This window comes from Coregonus clupeaformis, chromosome 37 (assembly GCF_020615455.1).
Source record: "Coregonus clupeaformis isolate EN_2021a chromosome 37, ASM2061545v1, whole genome shotgun sequence".
NCBI classification, from domain to species: Eukaryota; Metazoa; Chordata; class Actinopteri; order Salmoniformes; family Salmonidae; genus Coregonus; species Coregonus clupeaformis.
The window spans coordinates 12,707,666-12,720,374 of record NC_059228.1 but is presented as its reverse complement, the minus strand read 5'-3'; the positions used below and the strand labels follow the sequence as shown (position 1 = coordinate 12,720,374).

The following is a 12,709-nucleotide window of genomic DNA, read 5'->3' as shown; positions in this document are numbered from 1 at the left end:
GGTCTTTTCAAAATGTGTTTATTTTTGTCCTCTATGCCTCCAAAAGATACAAACCATTTAGTATATTTGACTGAGAGCAAAATCTTAGTGTTATTGACAATATGTAGAGCTAATCAAGGAAAATGTATAGAAATAAGTTGCATGTTTTAGCATTCAGTTGCAGTGTGTCTTTGGGGAGTGAGTCCAGTAAAAACCTGTACAGAAATAGCAGTATACATTTTTGACAGTGACAAATACTCAACAAGACCAAGTTAACTGGTAAGCAAATAAAAAGTAAGATATTTTACTTCTCAACACTAGGCCCTAACCCAAAGTGCAAAATGGTGTGATAAGTTATAAACCATGTGTTCAATGACATTAAAGACCTACTCAAAAGTGCCTTGACGCTACTCTAGCCTTTAGGTCTACTGTTGATCTATGGTCCCTCACCATACCACCTCACATATTCACACTGTGGGAGCGAGACTCACCCAAAAGTGATTGTGGCATTCTGCATGACTGAACATATCATGCCTCACCCTGTCATGGTCCCCATAGAATTACACTGACAGCCAATGTTGCTAATTTGAACAACTGGGTTTGAACCCTCTCCTCTGCGCAACACAAGACTGTGTTCGCCCACTGAGCTAAAGCCAAGGTAACAGTTCAAGATGCAAACATATGTCTTTAGGTTTCAGGCAAGGGTACTCATCACAGAACCATCTTCATTACACTAACACATACTTCTGCCATGTTGTGAGGTTACATTCTAACTGCCTAATTCAACAACATAATCATAACACCATCAATCTCATACTATTGGATCATCTATTTCACCTTGGTCACATTTTAACACGGGAAAGTAAAGCAGTAAGATTTCACTCTGGCTGCGTTTACACAGGCAGCCCACTTCTGAGTTTTTAAATTGTTTATAATTGGTCTTTTGACCAATCAGATCAGCTCTGAAAAATATCTGATGTGAAAAGATCTGACGTGATTGGTCAAAAGACCAATTAGTGGAAAACAATATCATAATTGGGCTGCCAGTGTAAATGCAGCCTCTGGGTCCATGATGACACCAAGATAAATACTGTATCATACAGTCAAGTCACTCTTACCACCTGAGACCATCGTTTCCCATTGGAACAGCACCCTTTCGTGGCCATATTGTGGCATTACTGCACTGGTTTACAGACAACACTGCCAGCCTGAGAAGAAAATGGCTATGCCACACACATTCTATATATTTTTTACACACATTACATTATTTTATACAATATATTGGGTGTGGTAGGCAGTGCCTCTTCATTTTCTTTCATTACAATTCATGATACTGAATTTAAATCAACATTCGAATTAATTTGTCATCACTTTCAAACGAGTGTTTGACATACAGCTGAGATGTACTGTAAACTAAGCTTTCTGTCATGTTTCATTTTCAGTTGTACAAATGCAAAACACCATGTGAATAACATAAGAATAAAAAAAAACAATTGTCTTTTGATATCATAGTGAAGCATGTCCTCGAAGAGTGAGTCATCCTTCTCCTGATATGCATGCAGTTCTCCTACTCTTCAAAGTTAATTAAACTGACAGATAGCCAGCCTGTGTGATCAATCTACTTCATCAACCCATTAGTATGACAAATCACTCGGTGCCATAGCGGATTTGTGTAAAAGGTCTTTAGAAATAATGAGATCCAGCAGAGCTTCACAGTTACTCAAACAGGGCCTGGTTCTGGATCAGTGCAGTTTGTCACAAGAAAAGTCCTTAGAATAACAAAATCATAGCAAAGACTTTGAAAACTAAATTAGTATGTGCATGCAGCATCATAAATTATGTCCAGTAACCTTTATATTCTTTCCATTTGATCATGTCTCATGAAGAATACAGTGTTTCTTCCAGTTTCCTCCAAATGCATCGTGGGTTGGTAGGGGTCCTGACATGGGCACGGGCTCCCTTTAGTCTCCATGAGAACAGTTAGATGAGCTGATGCAGTTCTGTCTCTGTCCCTCTTAGATGGTCGGCAAGAGGTGGGCTGTGCAGTAATGACATAGATGTAATGGATAGATACTGAACTCTCGTGGAGGGAAAACAACCTACACCTCTTAACAAAACCAGATCTAATGGCTGATTTAACGTAATATTCAGATCTCTGTCTCTTATCTGTCAACAAGAATTTGGTCCAAAAGCATTTTCAAATAAAATAAATGTGGATATGACCAGTGATGTAAGACCACACAGAAGTTAGTCATTTGTATAGTAAAATGGGTGTCCACTGTACTGTATCATTAGCCCTGGAGCATCCAGAGTCTGTGGTTTCTCGGGATAGAAGCATGCAACAGGTCTATCCCCGCCATTATCATTCTCCTCCCCACCATTTTCCAGTCATGGAGACCGGGCACACCAGTGGTCCCTGTGTATCGATCAACACGGATAGTACAATCGTTTAAACCACCCTGTCCACCCCAACAGCCTCCAGGGTCCCTCTCACTGTTTGACAGCCTGTCTGTAGCTGTGTCTCTGGGGCTCGGAGCGCTTGTTCTTGCTGCTCCCCCTGGTGCTGGAACTACTGCTGCTGGCCCCCCCCCTGGCACTGCTGGCCTGGCTACTGCTGCTGTGCTCCTCCCGCAGAGTGGGGCTGGAGTGGGCCCTCTGGAGACCCCCATCGTCAAAGAGGCGCGACTCGAACAAAGACAGGTCCTCTTCCCCACTCCGGATCTTAGACCTTAGTAGCATGGCGTAAGTCCCATAGCGAGTTTTCTGTGCCAGAGAGAGAGAGAGTACTTGATGTCAAACAGGATTCTGCATTGCTGAGATCAGAGCCATTGTTTGGCAGTAAAGTTTGGCAATCTGTCCTGGAATCTGGCACCAAGCAAAAGCAATCTAATTTCCATTCTGGCTGACCTGGAATGGAATTGTCTTGAAACATTTGGTAGCCAATTTGGCAGCCATTAAAATTCTGAATATCAAACAAACTCAGTCTGCCAAACTCGGCTCGACTACGGCTCTGGCTGCAACTATTCAGTTGTGGCAACTATCAATCCCTATCACTATATTTAACCAGACAACAACAACAACAACAATCCCTCACCTCAAATTCCAGGTACTCCTCACGTTGCTTGTGCTCCTCCAGATCACGAACTTTGGCCTTTTTGTCTGGAATTACAGCAGTTAGCTCGTTCAGCTCAGAGGAGATGGCCCGGAAACGTGTCTCATGGGATTTCACTTGTTCCTCCTGTCAGTGCACATGGCAAAGGAGGACCATGAACATAAGGCTACACCAAAGTCAGTAACTCAAACAGAATTCAACATGGAGGCCATTTTAGTTATTTTATGGTTGTAAATAGCAGTTCTTCTCTGTTTTTAACACAAAAAGAGGTATACAGCAGTGTGTCTTTAATGATCTGTCTTTAGTAGACAAGTTTCTACAATTTTTTGGGTTGATCTCTCTACGGTACAGATACTGGATGGCAGTAATGGGTTTGGGCTGGGAGCTAGTATGGGGAAGCAGAGAGAGAGAAAGAGAGGTTCATGGTGTGAGTGGAGGCCTCTGTGTACCTGAGACAGTTTGGTGTTGGAGCCTGGCAGCAGCGGGCGGCTGAATTTCTTCTGGGAGCCGATGGCAGCAGGGAAGGGTGGCGCTGAGAACATAGCTGACACTACGTTGATACGGGTGATCCACGACTGCATCTGCTCTGCATTACTGAGATGGAGGACAACAGAGTTAAAATCTGGAGACTATCAGAATAAAGGCCACAATTACCAGCCCCAGAACACAGAAAAAAGGCAACTAATAGAAACAGGCATGTAGACAGGCTTAGGGTCAGTTATCAATTGAAGAAGAGTGACACTTATTTTCAATTAGGAGGTTTTTATTAACTTCCTAAATTGAAATGGAATTCATCCCAACCCTGAAAGAAAGCGTGTATCTAGGACATCCCAGACAACTGTGTCCTCCAGGGACACAGAAGTATCATAATCCTCTACCTGAACCTGGGGCTCTATGACAGGGGCACTGCCCACTCTATACTCAATCACTACTGTTTTGGGGGCACTTAGTACAGCTTTAGTACAGTACTAGACAGCAGAAAGAGTAACGACCAAGGCTAATACAGAGCACAGAATTGGGTCAGATAACTACATTCTTAGTCATATGGAATTAAAGAGGTGGACTTGGTGGAGATAAGAAATGGGTGGAGGAGGGTGGGGATGAGGAATGGGTGGAGGTGGCGGAGGAGGATGAGGAGTCTCACGGTGCTTGGAAGAGGAACACTCTCCAGTCTGCAGTGCGCAGGTAAAACACGTTGGGCCTCTTGCTGTAGTCTGCTGCCCTCATGGCCAGAGAGTGGTGGATGGACACAGCGTTCTTCAGATCCTCTTCAGACAGCTGCTTATCTGGACGGTACTCTCCCTACGGACCAATTAAAGAGCAGAATGCTATCATACACATCCAATAAGAGACTGGGATACAAGGATGGTGGGAGGGGTGTGGTTTGGTGTACCTTCTGCAGGTAAAGGACCAATCCCTTCAGCATGACATAAAACGTCTTCCATCCTCTCTTACCTCGAGGGGCTGAAAAACAGATAATAGAAACAAAGTAAATATCCACTCAGTTTTTGCTGCTCCCAAGTCTGATTTTTAATAAAACGTAGAAATAGTACAGCAATGTTTAGATTGACATGGTCAGATTTATCAACAGTGAAATGGAACATACAGTGGGGAAAAAAAGTATTTAGTCAGCCACCAATTGTTCATGTTCTCCCACTTAAAAAGATGAGAGAGGCCTGTAATTTTCATCATAGGTACACGTCAACTATGACAGACAAATTTAGGAAAAAAAATCCAGAAAGTCACATTGTAGGATTTTTTATGAATTTATTTGCAAATTATGGTGGAAAATAAGTATTTGGTCACCTACAAACAAGCAAGATTTCTGGCTCTCACAGACCTGTAACTTCTTCTTTAAGAGGCTCCTCTGTCCTCCACTCGTTACCTGTATTAATGGCACCTGTTTGAACTTGTTATCAGTATAAAAGACACCTGTCCACAACCTCAAACAGTCACACTCCAAACTCCACTATGTCCAAGACCAAAGAGCTGTCAAAGGACACCAGAAACAAAATTGTAGACCTGCACCAGGCTGGGAAGACTGAATCTGCAATAGGTAAGCAGCTTGGTTTGAAGAAATCAACTATGGGAGCAATTATTAGGAAATGGAAGACATACAAGACCACTGATAATCTCCCTCGATCTGGGGCTCCACGCAAGATCTCACCCTGTGGGGTCAAAATTATCACAAGAACGGTGAGCAAAAATCCCAGAACCACACGGGGGGACCTAGTGAATGACCTGCAGAGAGCTGGGACCAAAGTAACAAAGGCTACCATCAGTAACACACTACACCGCCAGGGACTGAAATCCTTCAGTGCCAGACGTGTCCCCCAGTACATGTCCAGGCCCGTCTGAAGTTTGCTAGAGTGCATTTGGATGATCCAGAAGAGGATTGGGAGAATGTCATATGGTCAGATGAAACCAAAATATAACTTTTTGGTAAAAACTCAACTCGTTGTGTTTGGAGGACAAAGAATGCGGAGTTGCATCCAAAGAACACCATACCTACTGTGAAGCATGGGGGTGGAAACATCATGCTTTGGGGCTGTTTTTCGGCAAAGGGACCAGGACGACTGATCCGTGTAAAGGAAAGAATGAATGGGGCCATGTATCGTGAGATTTTGAGTGAAAACCTCCTTCCATCAGCAAGGGCATTGAAGATGAAACGTGGCTGGGTCTTTCAGCATGACAAAGATCCCAAACACACCGCCCGGGCAACGAAGGAGTGGCTTCGTAAGAAGCATTTCAAGGTCCTGGAGTGGCCTAGCCAGTCTCCAGATCTCACCCCCATAGAAAATCTTTGGAGGGAGTTGAAAGTCTGTGTTGCCCAGCGACAGCCCCAAAACATCACTGCTCTAGAGGAGATCTGCATGGAGGAATGGGCCAAAATACCAGCAACAGTGTGTGAAAACCTTGTGAAGACTTACATAAAACGTTTGACCTGTGTCATTGCCAACAAAGGGTATATAACAAAGTATTGAGAAACTTTTGTTATTGACCAAATACTTATTTTCCACCATAATTTGCAAATAAATTCATAAAAAATCCTACAATGTGATTTTCTGGATTTTTTTTCTCATTTTGTCTGTCATAGTTGACGTGTACCTATGATGAAAATGACAGGCCTCTCTCATCTTTTTAAGTGGGAGAACTTGCACAATTGGTGGCTGACTAAATACTTTTTTCCCCCACTGTATATGGTTAACATGTGAAAGGTGACAGGGGAGGGTAGAGGGAACCTACTTTTCTTGCCGTCAGAGTCTGCGTGGACCTTCCGCACCAGGAAGCCATTCTTATAGATCAGGGCATCAGGATTCTGGGCCACGCCTAGACCACTGCCGATTCGCTTCATGGTGTGGGAGGCGGAGTCAGTGCGCAAATCGGCCAACTCTGAAAAGGACTTGCGCAACTCCTCCTCGTCGCTATGGAGAGGATACAATTCAAATACAAATGTTACATCACTAATCATCAACAAAACCTGCTAGTCTCAAACTCTTTTAAGTAATCTCCTCCAGTTAAGATCTAGTATGAATGAATGATCAGTCCTAATAGCTTGGAGGTGAGAAGGCCATGTCTTAATCCACTCAGCATGCCACTCTTGTGAGAGCCTCTGGATTTCAGGGTCACTGGCTGTCTGTCACCCACGCTGAGAGGTCACATCCCATGATGCTCCCGCTGAGCAGCTTGCTTACATCTTACTGGCGAATCACAGAGAAAGGTTCACCAAGTTTCTAACAACTGAAACCCTGCTCAAAACCCTGCCACTGAACACTGATAGAACTCACTTTGACAAGCATGAACATTATGCCAAACATGGCTAATATCTCATCCAGTCACTTATCATTCAGATATCTATAATTCATTTCTTACATAAAAAAATGGTTTTGCTGTAAGAGGAACAATCCTGATCGGTATGAGTGGTGAGTGACTCACTATCTGTTAGATAACAGGTCCTGGCATCTCTTTGACTGACTGTGATGCCCTTTTCCCGTGAACTGAGGGGTCCGAGTGTTCCATGATGCTATAAGAAAGAATCCTACAGTACTGACATTTGGGGAGGATGGTGTCTCCCGCCCACTGAAGACACTGACTGAATGCAGATCAGTACACCAGTGAAGCCTTGCAGCTGCTCCCATAAACATTCATTAATGTATGAGCTTGAAATTGCTGTTAGTCAGAGGGGGAGTGCTGCTGCGTCACACTGTCCTGACTGTACTGTCCTCCTCCTCCATCTCTCTGCTAGACACACTCAGATATGTACATAAAGGCGAATGCAGACACATCGATCTTTAAGATGAAATCATCAACTGTCACAGAAGTCACATATCTATGGACACAAACCAGAAACATGAACACAAACACACATGCATGCATGCACGCAGTCTGCCTATCCTTTGCTTGTGCATGCGGTTCAATCTAACACTCTTTGGTGTGATGCTACCCAGGACCCATGGGATTTGTGTCTTAAAAGTACTCTGTCGCTCACCTCCGCTCTCTATCGATCTTTCTTTCATCATATTGCTCACAATATCTTCTCAAAGCCATAGCCTGCAGGTATCATGCATTATGATGCAGTTATAATGCATTGTAAGACTTATCATAAGGATGTGTAACCCCCTTATAATGTCTTATATAATCACCTCGTGATTTTGACAAAATAACAGCCAATTTGAGTCAGTTGCAATATTAATGCATAAAGACAATACAATAAGCTTTTATGTTAGAAATAAAGGTTTATAAAATGCTTATAAACAAGTTATAAATTATACCCGCAGGTAAAATGTTTAGTGTTACAAAATGTTATCAATTTAGCTTTAAAAAGACACTGCATAGACTGAGAAACGAACCACTTGTGTTGCAGCTGCTAGGTATATTCTGAACAGTGAACCGACCACTCAGCACATACTGTACTATACACCAAAGCTCTCATCTGTTGCTAAGTAACTGCTGACCTCTCTGAATCCACAAGAGCAAGTAGTGGAGAGGAGAGGTGCAGAGAGAGAAAAACAGGGCGAGGGAGGCGAAAGTGAAATACAGAGCAAGAAAGAGAAAAGGAGAGAGGGGAGGCTACAGGCAGAAAAACAAGGATAGAGCAGAGAATAGAGAGCAAGGCACATGGTGAGCGTTTGGATGTTGGGACTGGGAAGATTAAATCAGTGGTGCAGAGTGAACGGGAATGTGAGAGAAGATGCTGTTCCCATTGCTCTCCTTCAGAGGCTGACTGAACCCCTAAAAGTGTGTGTGTGCTGTATGTGTTTGCATGTGCATGTTTGCGCTTTAGAATTGGAGTGAGACATTGACCTGTAATTACAGAGAGGCAAGTAGGGACATGTATCCATGGCAACAAAGTCTGGATTGCTTATGTCTTCAATTAGGGGCTCAGGGCATCACAAAGACTAGTTCCAGAATAGCAACCCTTGGCGCACACACAGTCTGGCAAATGCTACCGGGGCACAATTGGTAGTTGATTCTATAGGGGGAAAATTGCTTGTAGACTGATTTCAAGTAGATTTGCAGTTAATTCCAATAATGAATATCTGATATGCTGAGAGCCTTTTTCAATCCAACACATTTTGTAACATTGAGATAATTAATCAAAATAGGATATGAATCATTATTCAGGAAACCTTAAACAGCAGTTTTAATTGAATAAGGCAAGAATACACAAATAAAGTCAGACATACACGTATGCCCATAGTTTCATGAGAACAAAAACATCCTTCGTATGCAAAGAGCACTTACATGGTCCACTGGAGCTTCTCATTTCTGATGGAGTTGTACAAGGCCTACAGAAAAAGACAAGACAAAACAAACGTCACACATTTGAAAAACGTGTGCGTGTGTGTGTGTGTGTGCGGAAGTGCGGAATATGTAATGAGTGTGGAGGGACCGTTGGGCATCCTACTACTTGTGTGACAACAATCAATAGAACTCCTGAATAAACCAGTTCACATTGATCATATTAGTCACACTAACCACAACAAGCCTGCTGTTTCGACCAAATTAAACCACACAAATGTACCCTGCATTTTCCAAGCTGTGCCTTCTTCTTGCGGGCCTGTGGGTGGTTCTGTCCATCCTGGGACCTTCCCAGCAGGTCAGGGAAGGACAAGGGTTTGAGGGAACGAGAGCGAGGGGCGCGGGGGTAGCGGAAGGGGTCCATCACCCGGAAGTCCCGCCGAACACGCACAGAGCAAAGAGAGCGGGAGCGATTCCGCCCATCAGAGTGGATGCTGTTTACACCAATCATGATAATGCACAAATGGGAGCAGAGTCCAGAGGATAAGAGATTGTAGAGGGATGGATAATGCGAGATAATCCCTTTTCTCTCCACGGATTCTGTATATGGCCTCTTTCGAAGCTTAACACCAAAACGTAGAGATTCAGTTGAAGGTAAAGATAGGAGAGCGAGAGAGAGGTGGCTCTCAGACACTTTGCCACTGTTTGTTGACAACGGGGGTCTGTCTTACGAACAGCGCTTCACTGGACTATTGAGGAAACTACTGATTAGGTTAACATGGGCCTCAAGCCCTCCGATGGGACTCCAGTTCCTGCATAATGGATCCATATGCATTCATTATGTATGTATGGAGAAACAGTGGTGTGCAACTGCCTCTTGCTGTGGCATCATTCTGTGTCAAGTCTATGAAGGTGGAGGTCTTTCTGGAAGGATGTAATGCAGTTGCCAATATGCTATTCAAGAGCTGGTACATACATACATACAGATCCACCATACACTCCGTAACAACTAATGATACTCAAGAGTCACACAAAACACACAGACCTATGCACTTACATACACACACAGGTGAACAACATCCCAGTTAACGAGGCCGAAGGATGACTAGACGACCATAACAACCATGAGACAGCAGTGAGCAAGCGAGCAACTGAGTTCACCCGCACATACATCAGCACACACACTCCCAACACACACTCACACACTCCCAACACACACTCACACACACACCAAACCAGATAGAGCGGGTGGAGGGAGAGAATTCCACCCACTCACTTGCAGGCAAGCTGTCAAAGAGAACGCTCAAACTGACGCCACCTCACGTCCTATTGGAACTAACAACATGTATCCAAGGCTTGACAATACAGATGCTGTATCCAAGGCAGTACAGATGTTGGAGACTCGGACTATCCTGTTGCTCTCTAATAATGACAGGCTGGTGGCTTGATGATGAGGGACTGAACAGGTCCCCTCCCTCGCTCTCTCTCTCCCTCTCTCTTTGTTCTGTCCGTTCCTAGATCCTCTCCTCTTTACTGGTTCGTCTTCAAACTTGTAAATAGTTCTCACACATCCACTTATTTCTTCTCCGTATGCGTCAATCTCTATTTCCCTCCGAAAATCCCTCTATATGCGAGTCGGGAGAGAATATTGCGTCTGTGCTTCGCACTCCTTTCATCTCCCTCTTTTCAATAACTGCTGTTCTATTTCCCTGTGTGCTGCAGATGAAAAAACAGACTGAATCACAGTGACAAAAGAAAGCTAATGATGAGAACCAAGAGCTCCCTCTCTCTCCTCACTCTCTCCCTCCCCTCTCTTTTTCCATATCTCTCCCTCTCTCTCTCTCAATGCGCATTTCTCTCCGGCTGAGCAGCAAATCCCGGTTCATGTTTCTGTTCAGATCCCTCCCTCCTTTTAGTGTCAATCATTTGCCTCCATATCACTGTTTTCTTAAAATGCAGGTATTTTTCACACTCCATTTCCACCAGTCTAACAGTGTAAAAGAAAGGAATGCTCAGTCCAGGTACAATTATGATGTACAATGGTGCCTTTATAATACAGTAATTAATAGTCTTTGGAAGAAATCTGCCTTCCAGATAATGCAACTATTTTGTGGGCTGAGATGTAGGCTATACAAAGAGGACAGAAAATGATAACCTATGGGATGAGGAATGTATAGAACATAATGTAAAACCATTAAACAGAAACTCACTGCGAAATGCGCACGCACAGGCGCACGCACACACACACGCGCCAAAATAATAATAAACTCCTGATTGAGAACTAACATTTCCAGGTCACTGAATAATCCTCTGGAAGGTAGCCTGTCAGATAGAGATCTCTCACAGTCTGGTCGGTCCACTGGGATGGTAGGGGGGTTGACATTCATACAGAGGTGCTATTCCATCCAGCCCAAAATGAAAAGGAGCAGCGGTCTTATCAGAGGATGACTAGTTCTGCTTATTTACTCAGCAGCTCTACCAAAATTTGTTTGACATTTATCAGGCCCGTGTTCAGCAGCACTACTCTCTCTGACCTTACCCATCCACTCTCCTGCACCTGTTCCTCTACCTCTTGTTAACACTGGCCTTGCTCTTACCTTGTTTCAACTCATCTGTTTGTTTCAACTCATCTGTTTGTTTCTAGTCCAATCCAGCGGAATACAATTAAGAAAATGGAAGGAGCTCCTAAAATGATTGCTCAAAAAGTAATAGCCTGATTATACATGATACATCATATTGAGTAGTGTGTCTCTTCCCCCTCATGAGACAGTCTGCACCTGAAGTAATGTTCTTTCTCAGCATTGCAAAGCCATCAGTGTCTTAGCGCTTATAGCACTGATGGATTTGGCTACATTCAACTGGAGGCTAAAATACAAAGGAATTCATCATGTTGACAGGGCTTTACTTCTTACCCTTACACAATTTTTTGCTCTGCCTCAAATTGACCCCCTATGCACTTGAAAGGATTGGATAGGATTGGATACCTAGCCTAGAGGTTAAGGTGGATCCATTTCCATACTGCTTATACCTATCCTACCTTTTCAGATCTACATAACTGCATACAAGGTAGGGGCAGTGGTTGTTTTGGGATTGGGCATATATATATTTTAGGGCAGTCTATCTAAATCAATCTGATCAATCTATCCCATTGAAGTGGATATTCCGGGTCTGAACAGTGTGACATGCTGATTGTGGGAAGCAAAGTGAACCTCTCCACTGTAATGAGTTGTGTTAATATGCACCACAGCAACAGAGAACTATGCCCTTGGCACCCAGAGAAAAACATGGAAATGTACACTTTATTATTTTATTTTAGTCATTTAGCAGACACTCTTATCCAGCGCGACTTACAGTAGTGAGTGCATACATTTTCATACACCACACTGTCCGCATTAGCATTACCCGCATAATCACCACCCAACAGACACATTAACATTACTGTACACAAAATACTGACAACAAGGTTATGAAAAGAGAGGATATGGAGAATAATATGGAGAGGAAGAAAGAGAGCGAGTCAAAGAAAGAGAAAGAAAGGGAGGAAGCAGCGAGTGAGAAAGACACAGAGAGTGATTTGTAACGCCTGTCTGATAACGTCATGACAAAACGCTCATCACAGCAGGGGGTACCATGTGACAGCCAAATTCCCATTTCCTGAGAGGCCTGTCCTCCCTCTCACCCATCACCAGTCATTTACCATATGAGCCCTGTCCCATTGACTACTGTACTGTACCAGCCTCCTCTCTCTGCACCAATAGACACAGACACACACCTGTTGACCTAGACAATCTCTCTGAGTGTTGCTTTAATACCCCTAACAGACCAGCACAATCCATTACAGAGGGAGAGATGGATGATGAAAGACGGATGGATGGA

General features: G+C 43.6%; 1 protein-coding gene across 2 annotated transcripts in view; it reads right to left on the bottom strand.

Moving 5' to 3' along the window:
• Position 1: 1 nt before the first annotated feature.
• The window catches only part of LOC121553581 (PH and SEC7 domain-containing protein 1-like), a 42,100-nt gene continuing 29,392 nt past the window's right edge, over positions 2 to 12,709 (bottom strand). For both annotated transcript variants that reach the window (XM_041866810.2, XM_041866811.2), the window contains 7 exons: positions 8,837 to 8,880; positions 6,338 to 6,516; positions 4,485 to 4,555; positions 4,236 to 4,393; positions 3,541 to 3,685; positions 3,074 to 3,217; positions 2 to 2,742 (listed from right to left, as the gene is read on the bottom strand). In XM_041866810.2, coding sequence (XP_041722744.2) covers positions 2,470 to 2,742; positions 3,074 to 3,217; positions 3,541 to 3,685; positions 4,236 to 4,393; positions 4,485 to 4,555; positions 6,338 to 6,516; positions 8,837 to 8,880 — 1,014 coding nt within the window. In that variant the 3' untranslated portion in view covers positions 2 to 2,469. The remainder of the gene's footprint in view (positions 2,743 to 3,073; positions 3,218 to 3,540; positions 3,686 to 4,235; positions 4,394 to 4,484; positions 4,556 to 6,337; positions 6,517 to 8,836; positions 8,881 to 12,709) is intronic.